This window comes from Lissotriton helveticus, chromosome 4_1 (genome assembly GCF_964261635.1).
Source record: "Lissotriton helveticus chromosome 4_1, aLisHel1.1, whole genome shotgun sequence".
NCBI lineage: Eukaryota > Metazoa > Chordata > Amphibia > Caudata > Salamandridae > Lissotriton > Lissotriton helveticus.
Genome location: NC_136063.1, coordinates 1,634,796,009 through 1,634,815,599, shown reverse-complemented (window position 1 = coordinate 1,634,815,599; position 19,591 = coordinate 1,634,796,009). Strand labels below are relative to the sequence as shown.

General features: G+C 50.0%; 1 protein-coding gene across 2 annotated transcripts in view; it reads right to left on the bottom strand.

Moving 5' to 3' along the window:
• TRANK1 (tetratricopeptide repeat and ankyrin repeat containing 1) overlaps nt 1-19,591 on the bottom strand; it is a 1,265,441-nt gene that overhangs the window by 252,928 nt on the left and 992,922 nt on the right. For both annotated transcript variants that reach the window (XM_078688288.1, XM_078688286.1), the window contains one exon: nt 3,899-3,987. In XM_078688288.1, coding sequence (XP_078544414.1) covers nt 3,899-3,987 — 89 coding nt within the window. The remainder of the gene's footprint in view (nt 1-3,898; nt 3,988-19,591) is intronic.

Below are 19,591 nucleotides of genomic sequence, written 5' to 3'. Positions count from 1 at the left end.
TGGAGAAGTGCCAAGTTGATATCCATAGAAGAGCACAAGTTCATGAAAAATGACTACCCTGTGATCCCGTCATTTTATCTTATACCAAAAGTGCACAAGGACACTAAATTTCCACCGGGGAGGCCGATTATATCGGCAATCAATAGCGCCACTGAGAACATCTCGCGCTACATCGACTTTTTCCTACAGGACTGGGTAAAAGGTTTGAAGTCATATGTCCAGGATACGTCTGACTTCATCAGGAAGTTGAATGAGGTGGTATGGCAGGACAATTGCTTATTGATGACGTTGGATGTAACGTCACTATATACATCGATTAAGCATGCAGACGGTCTCAGAGCAGTGGGATTTTTCTTGAATCAGAGACCCATGAATTTTTCAGTGCATAACAAGATGTTGTTGTCTATGATCGAACTGTGTTTGGAACAAAACTTTTTCCTGTTTGATAACCAGCTGTATCAGCAGATCAGAGGTGTGGCAATGGGGGCCTGCTTCTCTCCGAGTCTAGCGTGCTTGCACATGGGGCTCTGGGAGGAGCAGGTCCTCTGGGGCACGCTAAATGAGACAATGAATAAGCACGTGGTACTGTACTTAAGGTACATAGATGATTTATTTTTTGTATGGCGTGGTACTGAGCGGGAAGCGGCAGATTTTGTGGAAACCTTGAATAATAATGGTGTTAATTTAACGTTTACCTCCAATATTGATGTCAAATCTGTCGCTTTTCTTGATACAGAAGTGTTTATCACAGAGACAGGCATAGCAACAAAGATGCACAGAAAGCCCACGGCGGGCAACACTGTTTTACACGCCTCTAGTCACCATCCCCAGCACTTAATTAGCAGCATCCCCTTTGGGGAGATGCTGCGGATTAGGCGAATTTGCAGTCTGGAAGCAGGCTGCATAAAAGCACAAGAGGAAAGTAGAGAGCGCTTCTTATTACGTGGATACTCAGCAAAAACTGTTACAAGAGCTACAAATCGAGCTAATGCGATTCCACGTCAGGAGGCACTCTCAGTAAAGGTCAAGAAAGGACCTTCCACTGAAGTGTCTAGTAGTACAGTGATTGAACCCAGGGTGATCATAAAATATTGCAGGCAACACAAGGAGATTCGTAAAATATTCTATAAAAACTGGAATTTAATAACAGGGGATCCTGTTATTGGTAAATATATACATGGCAAACCACAAATAACTTTCAGAAGATCAGGGTCAATGGCAGACAGGCTGGTTCACAATTTCCTCGAAAAACAAGTCTCCGATACGTGGGGGGCATTGGGAGGAGGATTTAAAAAGTGTGCAGTATGCAAGGCCTGCAAACATGGCTGCAGTAAAACGCAGTATAATGTACCTTTTAAGCAAGAGCCAGTAAAAATCAGGAAAAGGATGTCGTGCAAAACGGACTTTGCAGTGTATGTACTGCAATGCCCTTGTGCCCTCCGGTACGTAGGGAGCACTCGTCTGCCCTACATAAACGCGTCCTTCAGCATATCAGGGCAATTGTGGGGAGAGATCAGAGCTATCCAGTGGCTCGCCACTTTGAAGCCATGCACAACAGTGATGCAGCCTTGTTACAATACTATGCCATCGACTGTGTCCCCCCTCTGAAGCGAGGAGGTGACAGAAATGCCAAGTTAAGGGTTCTGGAGACCAGATATATACTGGAATTAGATAGTAAAACTCCAAATGGCATGAACGCAAGTGAAGATTTGCACACTTGCCTACAGTGCCTATAGATCTATTCCAGTTTTCTCTGTTGCTATATATATTTCAGTTCTATGTTTTGGGATACGAATCCTTTGAATTCTCTGATAATAGTACAATGATAATGTGGAAATGGGTCTTGTAGGATGTGGGAAGATGGTGCTCTGTGGGCCCACAGGGGTAGTGGTAGGATTTTGTAGACCTGGTCCTTCCCCCCATTGACTCAACCAAACTGAACAGATTTTAAAAGAAATAGTAGTTTTTCTTTTGGAGCTTTTTTGATTTTTCACAGATTATGTTAGTTGACACTGTAAGGTGTGGGTCATTCACAGGATATACAACTGACTTTGAGTAGCTCCTGTGGAGTCAGGATTATGGCAAATAGTTATAGAATAATCATAAATAACATCAATGGGTATAATATTTAGTTGATCAGTATAATTGAATTATGGTTGCTGATCAACATGATAAGCTAATAGGGTTCCGATCAACAATTTGACAAACATGATCATCCAGGTGTAGATGAAATGGAAGTATAGATTTTTAAATCTTTCCAGTAGATACTTGGGAAATGTAAATATTATGAAATTGTTGGAAGTATAAATATTTAGAGTATATATATATTTTTGTAATCTTGTATGTATACAGTATATATTTTTGATAGCCACTAATTTTATATGTATATATAATCAGATGTAGGTGGATATATATTGAGTTGTTTGATGTACAGTATTTCGTGTGATAATAACCTTGTATGAAATGTGGTTTGATCGGAGCAGTTTGTTTTGACTTGTTATTACCCTATGACATTGGGCACTATGCCCTTTATTTTCTACATTTGCCTATTTGCACTTCATAGGGGAGCGAAGAGTTAACTGAGGGAAAAAAAAGCACAGGATGGAGGTCATTTGACTCCTCCTTTTCCTCCCGTTGTAAATGTTTAAATATCCTGTTTTACTTCCGCGACGCTATCATGTGACCAAGCCTCGTGTTGGAGGCGAAACGCGTCATGCGGACTTGCTGGGTTCATTTTATGAAATAAACCACTGAATTCACTGAATTCACTTACGAAGGGTTTGTTCTTTTTCGTCTTCGACAAGGAGCTGCTAAAAAGATTGGTAGCGGTGGGGCGGCGGCTTCACCAGACGGAGGTTGCGACAATATATATATATATATATATATATATATGCTTTCACTATTGAGCACGGCGTCGTCACCAATATTACAACATTGTATCTACTGCACCTAACCTAATTTCAAATAAAGCGGATGAGAGATTAAAAAGAAATAGGTTTGCCATGTACTTTTTCGCTAAAACTCTGTTTTTCTTCTAGTGACAAACTAATGTACCATTAATGGATAGTACGCTGAAATCACATAAGAGATATTGTTATGAATGAGTTTTTTAGGGCAACAGTTGCATTATAGTACAATCACACTGGTCCGAGGGCAGGACAGACCTTTTATCCCTCCAGGCACTTCCCTGGTGGGCTGGAAGCCTGGTTCAAAACTAGAGGCCGCTCCTGGAGCCCTCTGTCATTTTCCTCAGACCTCTCTAAGGTTAATTGCAGAAGGCACTGGAGGCTTCAACACAGAGAGACAAAGAGAGCAAGAGGGTACAAAAGTAGAGAGAAAGCGATCAGAGAGGGAGAGGGAGAGAAGAGAATGAGATAGAGAATGGATAGATGGAATAAAAGTTGACTCTAGTGGTGCATCTCCTGAGACTGGCCCAAATAACTAACTCACCTAAAGAAAATGGCTATGAAGAGGTCAATACTGAGGCTTTAGAGACACCAGGGGAGAAAGAATCATATAGCAAAGCTCACCTCATGGTGCACCATGCTCACTCTGTTCAACAAAATGGTTTAGAAATGTTTGCCTGCTCTAGGTGTTGCGGTGTACTCAGAAGCATCTGAAAAGTGTCATGTTATCTGTATAGAACAGACCCAAACAAATATATTAAGAGAAGCAAATTTAGGCAAGCAGAGCACAACGTTATCAGGTAAAACACAATCTAAATGCGGCCTTATGGTGACACAGAGACAATCTGGAAGAAGTATTTTCTTTATATCAAAATGACAACCGTTAAAATAACAACCGTCAATAAACACAAGTGGCTAATATTATCAAATAGAATGGCCTAGAGTTGAACTGTTAATGCAACAGTAAGAATGACGTTGAAAGCAGCACTTACCTTCCAGCACTGGTGTTTGGCATAATAGTCTCCTTGTGCAATCCACTCTTCAGGAGTTGATGTTTTAACAAACATGCTATCATCAAGACCTGAAAACAAAGAAAAAACAGTTTTTGTAAGGAGGTACTACTGGAAGGCACTTTGTGTTGTTATAAAGACACCACAATTGTGCGCTTTCTGTGACACAATATCCATGGAACTATCCAAAAAATATAAAATATAGAAAATTACTTTAAGAAGTTCACAGCTAACACTCCCGGTACACATGCTTCAACCACCTCAAAGGCAACACCAGTGTCTGCTACTTAAAATTGTCAGCACTCATTCCAAAAAAGAATTCTAGGATATTATCATTGCAAGCAGATCATCAGGGTGACTTTCAGGGGGGGGGGGGGGGCGTGGCCTGACACCGAAGGGGAAGGGAGCCTGAATCGGAGCTCTCGTCGATGATCCCCTCTCTGGCACCATCCTGACCTCTGTGGAGGAGCCCCGACAGTGGAGACCGGCCCCGGTGGTGTCGGAAGTATAGGGGCGGCGGTGGCGAAGGCTGCGGAGGGCTGATAGCCTTTATTAGCCGAGGGAGAGCGGAGGACCAGGTGAGGCTGCGGGCTGCACAAGATGGCGGCGGCGCGGCAGTGACAGCTCCTGGAGCACTGCGGAGCTGGTGGAGTCCACGGGGGTTGACCTGAGCTGCCATCTTTGCGGCTGGCACGGTGGCCGGAGTAGCGGAGAAGGCCTGAACTGTTCCTGGTGAGGAGGCGACACACAGCGGAGCCTCGGTGGGCCGGGGGACTTGTGGCGGCGGCCTGAACAAAATGGCGGCTGCGCGGTCCTAACGGCCCCGGGAACACTGTGGGGCTAGTGAACAGAGGTGTGGCTGCCCTGTACGGTCTCCCTGGGAGCGGGCCGCGGAGAGTTGGTGGCGACCGGAGCCCGGACTGTCGCTGATGAGGTGAAGGTACAGGGAGGAGCTGCGGCGGACCCCGGGTCCTGCCGAGTGGCCAGCTGTGGGAGCGGGAAGTGCAGGACCGCTGACACGGCAAAGACCCGGCCCGGTCCGTCCAGTCCGCGATGGGACGTCTGCAGGTACCCCCCTCCCCCCGCATGTTGGAGGGATCGGGGGAGGGCGGGCTCCAGGACTAAGTGTGGTAGGTCGGGGCAGCTTTTGGGCCCGCGGCAAGAAGTGAGGAGAAGGCGCCGAGTGGATCTGGTGCTGGGTGAGGCCTGGAACCGGGCTGCTTAGAAGGCAACGGTGGCAGCCTGGGAGAGACATTGAGGGGGTAGAGGAGCTGCTGTACGCCGAGGTGTGAGGCCCCATCAGTTGAATTGCACCGGCCGAACAGGACGAGGTGGGCCCACAGTGAAGGGGGGCAGGCTTTTGTGCAATGGTCCTGGACGCTGGCTGTGGGGGCAGATAGCCCTCCCCTGCAGGTGCTGGACGACTAGGCCGGCGAGGACGTGAGTGGCGCACAATGGCGGCTGCGCAGTAGCAGCGGAGCCCGGACTGCGGTGGTGAGAGCAGAGGCAACGCAGCGCGGAGAGGGACAAGGGGCCCTACAGCGAGTGCATGAAAGACGCGAGGACCAAGGCCCAGGAGGCCAGGGTGAGGCCTTGGGCGGGAAGCGTCAAGGAGAGGCCTGCGGGTGGACGGGTACGGCGGCAGCGGCGCCTGGGGACGGAGGCGCACAAGACGGTGGGCCTGTCTGCGGTCGGCCTTGTGTGGTCCTTGGACGGTCCGCGGAGCGGGTGAAGCTTGGAGAGCAGTGCTGCTGGGGACACCTGTGCCGACCATTGAGGTGGAAGAGTAACGGTGGACTGGTGAAGGGAGGCACCAGTGGAGTGAAGTGGTGGGCACACAGCACTGGAGAGGTAGCGACAAGGCACCTAGGGCGTGGCCTTTACTGGCTTGAACACTGAATGCGGGTAGGGGATACCTGCAATCACCTTTACCCCGTCTTAGCACACGTGGGGAGCAAAGATTACTGGACCTGCGGTCACCATGGGCTGGACCACCAAGAGGCGGGACATTGAGCAACAGGAGGGAGTGGGCGAGGACTGCGGAGACCCTAATTCACGCCCGGGGACCAGGATGCCCCAGGGAAACCTCTCCCTCCAGGACATTCTGCAGGCCATAGAACGCTCACAACATGTGGTGGAAGCTAAAATTTACACTCTCAGGGAAGATTTGGGCCTCCTTCGAGCGGACCGTAGGAAACTGGCAGATCGTGTCACGGCCACGGAGGCAGAGATAGAGAGCCTGGGACCGCCGGTCGCGGCGACGTCAAGCAAACTCATGGCCATAGAGAAAAGGGTGCAGATTCTGGAGCAACGGGCGGAGGATGCAGAAAATAGGGCCCGCCGGAATAACATTCGAGTCACAGGCCTTCCTGAAAAGGTCGAAGGGAACAATATTGTGGAGTACCTCGAGCGATGGCTGCGCACGGAAGTGGCAGGGGAAGGGTTGTCCCCATTCTTTGCGCTGGAACCGGCGCACAGGGTGCCGGCCCGCCTCTTGTTCTACAAGGATAGGGACCATGTGCTTGGACAGGCTTGGCCTAAAGGGCAGCTGTGAGAAAGTGCCATCTTTCTTGCCTTGGTATGCCCCCACTTTTTTTTTTAACTGCTGATGTACTTTAACTGAGTGTGCCCTGGGTCCCTGCCAATCAGGTACCCAGGGCCCGTGTTCCTTCCCTACAAAGAAAAGCTATGCTGAAACAAAATACCCAATTGGCATCTCTGTCCCCTGTCAGCCCCTAGTTAATGGTACCATAGGTACCCAGGGCATGGTGACCAGAGAAGACCCCTGAGGGCTGCAGCACTTATTGTGCCACCCTCAGGGTCCCTGTACCCTGTCTCCCACACACTGCCTTTGCAGGCTGAGTGCCTCAGTACAGAACTAAAGCAAGAGTCAACATGGCACACATCCCTGTGTGCCATGCCCACAGAACCCACTGCCCTGGCATACTTCAGTCACCCCTCTAGCTGGGTGCCCTATGCCAGAGGTGAGGGCCAAGGTGCGTTAGCCCTGTTCCCCTACAGTACCCAGGGCCATTCCTGGGCACTGTAAGTGCAGTGTTACCATTTAAGAGTATATGGTGCTGGGAGGTTGTCATTCACTAACTCCACAGCACCATAATGGCTTCACTGAAGACTGACAAGTTTGGTACCAAACTTTACAGCACATTAAACCCGCACTGTTGCAAGTGTGGGATTTAATGTAACATGCACGAAAGTGCATCTTAGAGATGCCCTCCAAAAACCCGAACCTACAATCCACGTCTGGGATGAGTGGCTGCAGAGGCTGCCACCCAGCAGACATGTTGCTTGACCCCTGGGTGGAGAGCCCCCCGCTCTCCTGGGTCTGCAACAAAGCACATCCTGGGCGAGGTGCGATGTCTCCTCCCCCAGGATGGACAGGGGGAAGCTGCAAAGGCATACCGGTTCTGAGAGCTTCCCCAGACCATTTGCTGTACCCAGCAACCAGCCCCCCACCAGTTCTACCCCCACTCTGGCAGGAAGACTGGCGGGAAAAACCACGTCAGGAAGGGGGGTGTGCCAACCTGTGCCAACTCCACCCGTCAGGTGGAGGAGGCAAGGTGAAGCACGACCCCGGGCTCCGGCCATCTTGTAGATGGGGAGTCCTGCCCAATCCCGGCTAGGCTCCTGCCCCCCTCCCACAGGAGAGGAGCAGGCTAGGGGGTGTACTCTCCCCAGGACAGGGACCCATTGGTCCCTGTCCTTGCCCTACCTGTAACGCCCCTATATTTAGTATTTAGGGCTCCCTGAACCTTCCTTCCTCAGATCCAGATATCAAAAAAGAAGAAAGAAGATCAAGAAGGAAGAACAATTGTTACTTACCTGTAAACAGGTGGTTCTCCAGCATTGGTGTCTTTCATAGATTCACATGCTTGAATATTCCCCGTCGTCGAAAAAGGAGTCCCACGGTAAATAAAATAGCAATAATGCTAAATATATATAAATATATAAAAACATAATACAAGAAAAAGAAAGGAAATACAACTGAAATCCTCTAAAAACGATTCCTACATAGGAATGCAAGGCAAAGAGAAAAAACTATCTGTAACACATTAGTGTCATTATGTTAGTCCAAACTGCAGCCAATCAGGCGCCAGCACCCTCTAGAACCTTCTCCTCAGAAGCTCAAGCCCTCAGATTTTACTAGCACAAAGTAACCAAGGGTGTATGAGGAGAAGAGAGCGTCTAAGGGGAGGAGGGTGGGTCGCATGTGAATCTATGAAAGACACCAATATTGGAGAACCACCTGTTTACAGGTAAGTAACAATACAATTGTTCTTCTCCAGTATTAGGGGTGTCTTTCATAGATTCACATGCTTGAATAGAATATAAAGCAGTAACCTCCTAGAACTGAGATTGCTAGGCATATGAAGAAGAAATCAAGACAGTACTAATAATAATAATACAGTCATATAACACATCATAGCTGTAGGAGAGTAGGGTCTGCAATCCTATGATCACCCAGATTTTTGCTTTTTGCTTCACTGGTTTACGACTTTCCCTGGCTGTGGGCCTGCTAATCAGACCCACAGCCTAGCTGTTCTCTCTATTCCAAATTGTACCCAGGTACTGAATTGGCACTGGGCCCTTTCCAAGTCCCTGTACCCAGGGCTGAGGTGTACCCAGAAGTCTCCCAGGGGCTGCAGCATGTATTATGCCACCCCTGGACTGACTAACCAAACAGACACAACTGGCTGCTTGACAGCTGGGGGCAAGGTGGTGTACTCACCCTTTGCTTTAGATATAGTATCCCTATATCTAAACCTAAATGGACACACAGATCTCCTATCAGTCACTCCTATGGCAGGCCTTAACAATCCTGAAGGCAGAGTGCTTGGAATCGTGTGAGATAGTGCTCTGGCATGAGCTGAGCCTGTCTGCGGCTTTCGGGATCCATCCCTTAGCCGTTTCCATGATATCGCATACCATATACTCTTAAGTGCATTATAATCCTCGCGGTTATATGCCAACTCTGGTATCGCTTTATCAAAACATGTCGAGTAAGGTGTCATACGAATTGGAATACTAACCCCTCGCCAATTCTGGCGACGGGGTTAGCATTCCACCCTTCTAGAGGGACACGACATGTATGTAACCCGTAACCCCGGTTAAAGTCAGACATAGCCTTAGCTCCACAAAATGGATGCTGCCACCGAGACACAAGTCTGCCCTCCTGCTGCTGGGAGTCCTCCCAGAGCAGGAGGCAAGGACAAAGGGTTTCCTGTCAGGGGCGGTGCCAGCACCGTCCCAGACAGGATTTTGTGTATCCTAGGTAGGCAGGGCTTTAGAGGAAGGTGACTGCAAGTGGCACCCCGGTGCTCACTGTGCATAGGCCGGCTGAAACCAGTTCCAGGGGCACTCCAGCCCCTGGCCTGGGGAAAGCCCGCCAAAGGAGAGGGGTGTAACCACCCCCCTCCTGGTCCCACCCATAGGGCAGGACTTAGTCGCGTGCCAGCCCCTTTTTGCAGGATAAAGGTAGGAACTGGCCCCCTTCCAAATCAGATCATCTTTGAATCCTGAAACTACTTTCCACGAAAGGAACTCAAGACTTCTTCCCAAGATTCTCCCTTGTGACTAAGGAGTAGTCACCCTGCAGCAGCATGCACCAACCAAGCATCGCGGTTTGTTGCCAGTCTCTCCTTCGGATCAAGACTGCTCCAGCACGACGAGAACCTGCTTCCCTGGCACCTCTGACCTCAACCTACATCATCAGCCCAGCTGTGATCCGTGGGTGTGACGAGACCTCGAGGGACCGGCCATCTTCAGAACTGCACGACGCTTGTCCAGCACGACTCCCGAGTGACCCTCGACTAAGTGCTTTGGGGTAAGAGAAGACCCGACCCTGAGCAGCTCCAGCACCGAAGTTCAGCCCCCCTGCATCCACGAGATCTGCGTGGGGCCCTTCTGCTCTTTGCTGCCAACCGCATTGTCCAGGTCGCTTGCCCGTTTGGCTAGTGACCCCTTCACGACGCTCCACGACGACAACTACTGCTGGTCTGGTTGCTCCAGACTAGCCCTTGCTCCCCTCCAACAGAGGAGCACCCTGGACCCTCCTGGTCCACCCAAGACGCCATTTTAGGTCCACCGCGTGGGCCTTGCATTTGCCAAGACTTGTTGCCCAATCCTGGGTCCAGCGACGTCGACAGCAAGAACCTTCGTGGGACAGCTCGCACCTCCATCCTGGTCGCCGACAACGCCTCCTGGTCCGAGAGACTGCAGAGCCCAGCAGCGCCCACTCACCTGGCTGAGGTTACTTCGTCCGGTGCCATCCTGGTGCCCACTCAAATCACTGGCTAGTGATTCAGAACTTGGTCCCCTCTGCTTACAGGTTTCTTCTTCCCTGATCCAGGCTTGGATCACTCCGAACTTTCTTCACTGGCCGCCTGCCAGCAACTCTTTCTTCAGGATCCTGGATCTTCAACGAGGGTATCCGACGCAACTTCAACCCTATGCAGCCGCAGCCCCTGGGCTAGGTAACCTGAGTACTCCGGTGCTCCAGCATAGTCCAACACCCTAAGTGTTCGGATCCACTCTTGTTTTCGACCCACCTAGTCGGGTTCACCCGAGAACAGTAACTTTGCAACTGCTAGCCTCCATAGACTTTTTCCCGCCTTACGCGTGAGAGTTCCCACTCTGCACACGACGTCCACAGGCCTCCTGCATCTAATCCCAGTGTTTAGAATTGTAGGCCTAGCGATTCCAGAGTCTAGAAAAGTATTACTTACCTGCTAGCAAGTTGGCATTCCACTTACTGTGTATATGGTTTTTCGTGCCCCTAGGGCATTTGTGTAAATTGTGCGACTTGAAGTATTTTCGTAAGAGTTTTGTTATGTGCTTAGCTCCCTGACTCATAAAGAGTTCAGGGTAGTCTTGTTATAAATAAATATCTGTTTATTTTCATAACAACTTGTGTGGTGTCCTTTCACTTGGTGTTCAAGGGGTAATGTGATGGTAAAACAGCTGGCTTAACACGCCCTCTAGAGTCTTAGCCTTAGACTGCTCGTATCCATGCTACTAGGATAGCTGGTCTATAAGGTTGACTTACAAACAATCATCAATAAGGGTTGTTTGGACTGATACATAGTGATCACTAGAATAGTGAGCACTGCATATCAGGCCAACTTCTCACATTGGTGAGCAGCGGTTGGGATTTGAGCTTGCTGTTGTTTTACCACACATATCCTAAGAATATCATTTGAAAGATCACATAAGTACTAAAGGTACATATAACTTAGCTTAGAATACTCTGAGTTCTACTGAACCAGCTGTTGTAGCTCCTAGGGCCTAGCACACCCTAAACTACAACTCTAGCAAGGGATCAGTAGGCAAACAAATAGTGTAGGTAAGTGCACCACTTACACCTCACTAGAAAAGCATGTCTACACATGGAGAGTCTTCAGAGACTCCCCTTGTGGTTATTGACCCTCCACAGGTCACTTCAAGATATGCAGCTCTCAGTTTCCAGGAGATGAGACAAGTGTGTACCTCCAGGAAACTGAAACAGGGGTCTAACCCCACCATTCCCTTTCTGATAGGTCTCTTAGAGACATATGATGCGAGAAAGATTTCTCAGCTAGATGGGAATATGCCAGCCTTAGAGGGTACCACTGGGGATCCAGACCTCCACAACACTGTAAATGCAGTTGAGGAGGAGGATCCTGAGGAACTCTCTGGGGATGAGGCAGACAAAGGTCTTGAGGTAGTCAGAAGGCTAACTAGGGCCAACATAGACTTGCTTGGGCTAGGATCTGGGGGACCCCCAGTACTGACCCTAAGTAGGCCTAACCTTGGAGTTAGGAGAGATAGATCTCTTTCTAGGGACTCCAATAGATCTCTGCACTCTAATGCCTCTTCTCAGAGGAGAAGGAACTCTCCCCAGAAGAGATTGACTTCCCCTCAGAGAATAGAGCATGAAGCCAGAATGAGACAGGCTGCTCTGAGGATTGAAAGGGAAGAACTTGCCCTGGCCAAAGAAAAGCTTGCATTTGCTAGAGAGCAGCAGATGAGTGGGTTAGCTCCCACTGGTGGCAGCAATCTCCCAAGAGATAGAGAGAAGGGTTTAGATACTAAACACCTGACAAAGATAGTGCCCCCCTTTAAACAAGGGGATGACATCCAGAAATGGATGGCTGCTTTGGAGAGGGCCTGCACTGTGCAGGGCATTCCCCAAAGTCAGTGGGCAGCTATACTGTGGCTCTCCTTTGATGGCAAAGGTAGAGATAAGCTCCTCACTACAAGAGTGGAGGATGCTAACAATTACCAGGTCCTGAAGAATACACTGTTTGATGGGTTTGGTTTAACCACTGAGCAGTACAGGTTGCTGTTCAGAGACACCCAGAAAACTCAGTCTCAGGACTGGTCTGACTTTGTGGATAGTGCCACTAAGGCTTTGGAGGGCTGGTTGCTGGGTAGCAAGGTTACTGATTACACAGGATTGTATAATCTGATGATGAGAGAACAAATTTTAAATAACGGTCAGAACCAGTTGTTGCACCAGCACCTTGTTGATTCAGATCTGACCTCTCCCCAAGAATTGGGAAAGAAGGCAGACAAATGGGTCAGAACAAGGATCAAGCAGAACCAGAACCAGAACCAGGGTGGTCAGAAGAAAGCAGACCAGAAGGGTAACACTAAGAGTGAACAAAATGACCAGAAGTCTTCAACAGGTCCCCAACAAACCAAAGAGGGTGGGGGTCAGGCTTCACAGCAGAAAAAGAAGACTCAAGAAGGCCAGTCAAAAAGGTGGTGCCAGTACTGTAAAAGTAAGTCTCACTGGTTTAGTGAGTGCACCAAAAGAGGAGGGCAAACCTCTACCACTACAGCCCCTAAGGCAACTGCACCCCCTAGTACAGTCAGTAGTGGTAGTGCACCTCCCAAGGGATTAGTTGGGTTAACCTTGGGAACTGAGGAGTCTGACAACTTAGTTGGCACACTCACTCAGGCTGTCCTTGTCTGTACAGGGGATATGGATATGTCCCCTGATGTAAGTCCCAATACTTTGGGCAAATACAGGCAGACACCTTTAATAAATGGCAAAATGGCTCAGGCCTATAGGGACACTTGTGCCAGTGTCACCATGGTGACACCTAACTTTGTGGACCCTGGACAGATCATGCCAGGTACAGATTTCCTGGTGACCAATGCCAGCAACGTCACTACCAGTCATAGTATGGCGATTGTTGCTTTCTCCTGGGGAGGGGTAAGTGGCCAAAAGAAAGTTGTGGTTAGTTCAGACCTCCCAGTGGATTGTTTGTTGGGCAATGATTTGGAGTCATCACTATGGTCAGAGGTGGAGCAGAGGACTCACATGGAAATGTTAGGCTTGCCAGCACACGTGCTTGCTGTGACTAGGTCACAGGCCAGAAGATGCCCCACTGAACAGGTGCTGGATCCTGGAAGAATGGACCAGACACCTTCCAAGAAGAAGAGCAGTAGGGTTAAGGCTTTGCCTTCCCCCTTGCCCCAGGTTGAGGATCAAGTCTCTGAGGAGGCTGATCTGAGAGAGCTGAGGGAAACTGAGCCTAAAGAGCTTGAACTTGATCAAGTTGAGTTTCTGGGCTCAGGGGGACCCTCCAGAGAAGACCTGGGGAAGGCACAGTTAGACTGCCCTTCCCTTGAACCCCTCAGACAGCAGGCTGCTGCTGAGGCTGCAGGGAATGCCACAGGTGCCCATAGGGTATACTGGGAAGATGGACTCCTATACTCTGAGTCAAGAGACCCCAAGCCTGGTGCAACCAGGAGGCTGGTCATCCCCTTGTCTCTGAGAGGTTTCCTTCTCATCTTGGCCCATGAGATTCCCCTTGCAGGTCACTTAGGCCAGACAAAGACTTGGGACAGGCTTGTCTCACACTTTCACTGGCCCCACATGAATGAGAATACCAAGGAGTTTTGTCGCTCCTGTGTCACTTGCCAAGCCAGTGGTAAGTCAGGTGGCACCACAAAGGCCCCCCTCATACCACTACCTGTGGTGGGGGTTCCCTTTGAAAGAGTGGGGATTGACATTGTTGGTCCAATGGAACCCCAGACAGCATCAGGGCACAAGTTTATACTGGTGGTGGTGGACCATGCCACCAGGTATCCTGAAGCTATTCCACTTAGGACCACTACAGCACCTGTAGTGGCAAGGGCCCTAGTTGGAGTGTTCTCCAGAGTGGGCTTCCCTAAGGAGGTTGTTTCTGACAGAGGTGCAAACTTCATGTCAGGATATCTGACTGCAATGTGGAAGGAATGTGGTGTTAACTACAAGTTCACCACACCCTATCATCCACAGTGCAATGGGCTTGTTGAGAGATGCAACAGGACCCTCAAAGGGATGATTCATGGACTACCTGAAAAGCTCAGGCGTAGATGGGATGCCCTGATACCCTGCCTCTTGTTTGCTTACAGAGAGGTCCCACAGAAGGGGGTTGGCTACAGCCCTTTTGAGCTTCTGTATGGGCATCCTGTAAGAGGACCCCTGTGTTTGGTGAAGGAAGGATGGGAGAGACCTCTCAAAAAGCCTGCAACCAACATAGTGGACTATGTACTTGGTCTCTGCTCCAGGATGGCTGAATACATGGAGAAGGCAACTAAAAACCTAGAGGCCAGCCAAGAACTCCAAAATGCTTGGCATGACCAGAAGGCTGTCCTGACTGTGTACCAGCCTGGACAGAAGGTGTGGGTACTGGAGCCAGTGGCCCCAGCAGCACTCAAAGACAAATGGTCTGGGCCCCACACCATCATTGAGCAAAAGGGAGAGGTCACCTACCTGGTGGACCTTGGAACCCCCAGGAGCCCCCTCAGGGTGCTCCATGTGAACAGGCTCAAGGCATATGTCGACAGGAAGGACATGAGCTTGCTCATGGCCACAGATGAGGGACAGGAGGAAGAGAGTGACCCTCTCCCAGACCTGCTCACTCAGAATCCTGATGATGGATCAGTAGATGGTGTTGTCTTTTGTGGCAGCCTCTCTGAACATCAGCAACAGGATTGCAGGCAAGTTCTGCAATCCTTCAGACATATGTTCTCTCTGACACCCAGTCAAACTGATTGGTGTACCCATGAAGTGGACACTGGAGACAGTCTGCCTGTCAAGAGTAAAATCTACAGACAGCCTGATCATGTCAGAGACTGCATCAAAACAGAAGTGCAGAAAATGTTGGAGTTGGGAGTCATTGAGCCCTCAGATAGCCCTTGGGCTAGCCCATTAGTTCTAGTGCCAAAGCCTCACACCCAGGGTGGTAAGAGAGAGATGAGGTTTTGCGTAGACTACAGAGGCCTCAATGCAGTCACTAAGACTGATGCCCACCCAATACCAAGGGCAGATGAACTTATAGATAGATTGGCTTCTGCCAACTACTTAAGCACATTTGACCTGACAGCTGGGTATTGGCAAATCAGGTTAGCTGAGGAAGCCAGGCCCAAGACAGCATTTTCTACCCCTGGTGGACATTATCAGTTTGTGGTAATGCCCTTTGGGTTGAATAATGCACCTGCCACCTTCCAAAGGCTGGTGAATCAAGTTCTCACTGGGATGGATGACTTCTGTGCAGCATAGCTGGACGATATTGCTGTCTTTAGCTCCACCTGGGAGGATCACCTGGTCCACCTGAGGAAATTGTTGGAGGCCCTGCAAAAGGCAGGCCTCACTATCAAGGCCACTAAGTGCCAGATAGGGCAGACACAGGTTGTACACCTGGGCCACCTTGTAGGTGGAGGCCAGGTTCAGCCATTGGAGAGTAAGATACAGGCCATCAAGGACTGGGCTCCTCCAATCACCCAGACTCAGGTTCGAGCTTTCTTGGGCCTGACTGGGTACTATAGGAAGTTTGTCCGAAATTATGGGTCCATAGTGACCCCCCTTAATGACCTGACAAGCAAGAAGATGCCAAAGAAAGTTCAGTGGACAGCAAGCTGTCAGAAAGCATTCGATGACCTAAAGCAGGCCATGTGCACAGCACCTATCCTAAAGAGTCCAGACTTCTCCAAACCATTCATTGTCCAAACAGATGCTTCTGAGTTGGGTGTGGGAGCTGTTCTATCTCAGCTGAATTTTGATGGCAACGACCAGCCAATTGCTTTCATTAGCAGAAGGCTGACCCCCAGAGAGAAAAATTGGTCAGCTATTGAGAGGGAGGCCTTTGCTGTGGTATGGGCCCTGAAGAAGTTGAGGTCCTACTTGTTTGGAACTCACTTCACAGTTCAGACCGACCATAAGCCCCTCTTATGGCTAAGTCAGATGAAGGGCGAAAACCCCAATCTACTTAGGTGGTCCATTTCCCTACAGGGGATGGATTTTACAGTGGAGCACAGACCTGGTACTGATCATGGCAATGCCGATGGGCTCTCCAGGTATTTCCACTTAGAGCAAGAAGACTCACCTGGTCAAGGTTAGTTTATTGTCCCAAAGTTTGGGGGGGGGGGGTCATGTAGGAGAGTAGGGTCTGCAATCCTATGATCACCCAGATTTTTGCTTTTTGCTTCACTGGTTTACGACTTTCCCTGGCTGTGGGCCTGCTAATCAGACCCACAGCCTAGCTGTTCTCTCTATTCCAAATTGTACCCAGGTACTGAATTGGCACTGGGCCCTTTCCAAGTCCCTGTACCCAGGGCTGAGGTGTACCCAGAAGTCTCCCAGGGGCTGCAGCATGTATTATGCCACCCCTGGACTGACTAACCAAACAGACACAACTGGCTGCTTGACAGCTGGGGGCAAGGTGGTGTACTCACCCTTTGCTTTAGATATAGTATCCCTATATCTAAACCTAAATGGACACACAGATCTCCTATCAGTCACTCCTATGGCAGGCCTTAACAATCCTGAAGGCAGAGTGCTTGGAATCGTGTGAGATAGTGCTCTGGCATGAGCTGAGCCTGTCTGCAGCTTTCGGGATCCATCCCTTAGCCGTTTCCATGATATCGCATACCATATACTCTTAAGTGCATTATAATCCTCGCGGTTATATGCCAACTCTGGTATCGCTTTATCAAAACATGTCGAGTAAGGTGTCATACGAATTGGAATACTAACCCCTCGCCAATTCTGGCGACGGGGTTAGCATTCCACCCTTCTAGAGGGACACGACATGTATGTAACCTGTAACCCCGGTTAAAGTCAGACATAGCCATAGCTCCACAAAATGGATGCTGCCACCGAGACACAAGTCTGCCCTCCTGCTGCTGGGAGTCCTCCCAGAGCAGGAGGCAAGGACAAAGGGTTTCCTGTCAGGGGCGGTGCCAGCACCGTCCCAGACAGGATTTTGTGTATCCTAGGTAGGCAGGGCTTTAGAGGAAGGTGACTGCAAGTGGCACCCCGGTGCTCACTGTGCATAGGCCGGCTGAAACCAGTTCCAGGGGCACTCCAGCCCCTGGCCTGGGGAAAGCCCGCCAAAGGAGAGGGGTGTAACCACCCCCATCCTAGTCCCACCCATAGGGCAGGACTTAGTCGCGTGCCAGCCCCTTTTTGCAGGATAAAGGTAGGAACTGGCCCCCTTCCAAATCAGATCATCTTTGAATCCTGAAACTACTTTCCACGAAAGGAACTCAAGACTTCTTCCCAAGATTCTCCCTTGTGACTAAGGAGTAGTCACCCTGCAGCAGCAGGCACCAACCAAGCATCGCGGTTTGTTGCCAGTCTCTCCTTCGGATCAAGACTGCTCCAGCACGACGAGAACCGGCTTCCCTGGCACCTCTGACCTCAACCTACATCATCAGCCCAGCTGTGATCCGTGGGTGTGACGAGACCTCGAGGGACCGGCCATCTTCAGAACTGCACGACGCTTGTCCAGCACGACTCCCGAGTGACCCTCGACTAAGTGCTTTGGGGTAAGAGAAGCCCCGACCCTGAGCAGCTCCAGCACCGAAGTTCAGCCCCCCTGCATCCACGAGATCTGCGTGGGGCCCTTCTGATCTTTGCTGCCAACCGCGTTGTCCAGGTCGCTTGCCCGTTTGGCTAGTGACCCCTTCACGACGCTCCACGACGACAACTACTGCTGGTCTGGTTGCTCCAGACTAGCCCTTGCTCCCCTCCAACAGAGGAGCACCCTGGACCCTCCTGGTCCACCCAAGACGCCATTTTAGGTCCACCGCGTGGGCCTTGCATTTGCCAAGACTTGTTGCCCAATCCTGGGTCCAGCGACGTCGACAGCAAGAACCTTCGTGGGACAGCTCGCACCTCCATCCTGGTCGCCGACAACGCCTCCTGGTCCGAGAGACTGCAGAGCCCAGCAGCGCCCACTCACCTGGCTGAGATGACTTCGTCCGGTGCCATCCTGGTGCCCACTCAAATCACTGGCTAGTGATTCAGAACTTGGTCCCCTCTGCTTACAGGTTTCTTCTTCCCTGATCCAGGCTTGGATCACTCCGAACTTTCTTCACTGGCCGCCTGCCAGCAACTCTTTCTTCAGGCGCCTAGATCTTCAACGAGGGTATCCGACGCAACTTCAACCCTATGCAGCCGCAGCCCCTGGGCTAGGTAACCTGAGTACTCCGGTGCTCCAGCATAGTCCAACACCCTAAGTGTTCGGATCCACTCTTGTTTTCGACCCACCTAGTCGGGTTCACCCGAGAACAGTAACTTTGCAACTGCTAGCCTTCATAGACTTTTTCCCGCCTTACGCGTGAGAGTTCCCACTCTGCACACGACGTCCACAGGCCTCCTGCATCTAATCCCAGTGTTTAGAATTGTAGGCCTAGCGATTCCTGAGTCTAGAAAAGTATTACTTACCTGCTAGCAAGTTCGCATTCCACTTACTGTGAATATGGTTTTTCGTGCCCCTAGGGCATTTGTGTAAATTGTGCGACTTAAAGTATTTTCGTGGTTTTGTTATGTGCTTAGCTCCCTGACTCATAAAGAGTTCAGGGTAGTCTTGTTATAAATAAATATCTGTTTATTTTCATAACAACTTGTGTGGTGTCCTTTCACTTGGTGTTCAAGGGGTAATGTGATGGTAAAACAGCTGGCTTAACACGCCCTCTAGAGTCTTAGCCTTAGACTGCTCGTATCCATGCTACTAGGATAGCTGGTCTATAAGGTTGATTTACAACCAATCATCAATAAGGGTTGTTTGGACTGATACATAGTGATCACTAGAATAGTGAGCACTGCATATCAGGCCAACTTCTCACAATAGCAATCACAGGAAACACTAAGGAGGAGGGAACAGAGGCTCACCTTACTGAAAAAGATGTCGAAGCACTGCCTGTCCCACTGCGGTATCCGCTTCATTGATGGCATCCAAACAGTAATGTTTGGTGAAGGTGTGCCTGCTGGACCATGTCGCTGCACGGCAGATCTGATGAAGTGGCACACCAGCAAACAAGGCGGTGGATGAAGACATCGCCCTCGTAGAATGAGCCCTCACTAAAGACTGCAATGGTTTGCCCGCTTGTTGGTGGCAGAAGGCAATGGCTGAGGAAAGCCACCGGCCAATAGTCGGTTTGGAAACTGGATGTCCCCTGAGCAGTCGTCCGTAGGCAATGAACAGTTGGTCGGACTTGCGGAAGGTGGCAGTTCTGGCAATGTAAAATTTAAGACATCGTTTGATGTCCAAAGAATGTAAGCGCTGCTCAGCCGGAGATTTTGGGTCCGGAAAGAAAGTCTTGAGGAACACAGGCTCATTCAAATGAAAATCCGTAGGTACTTTAGGTAGGAAAGAGGGGTTGGTACGAAGTGCCACT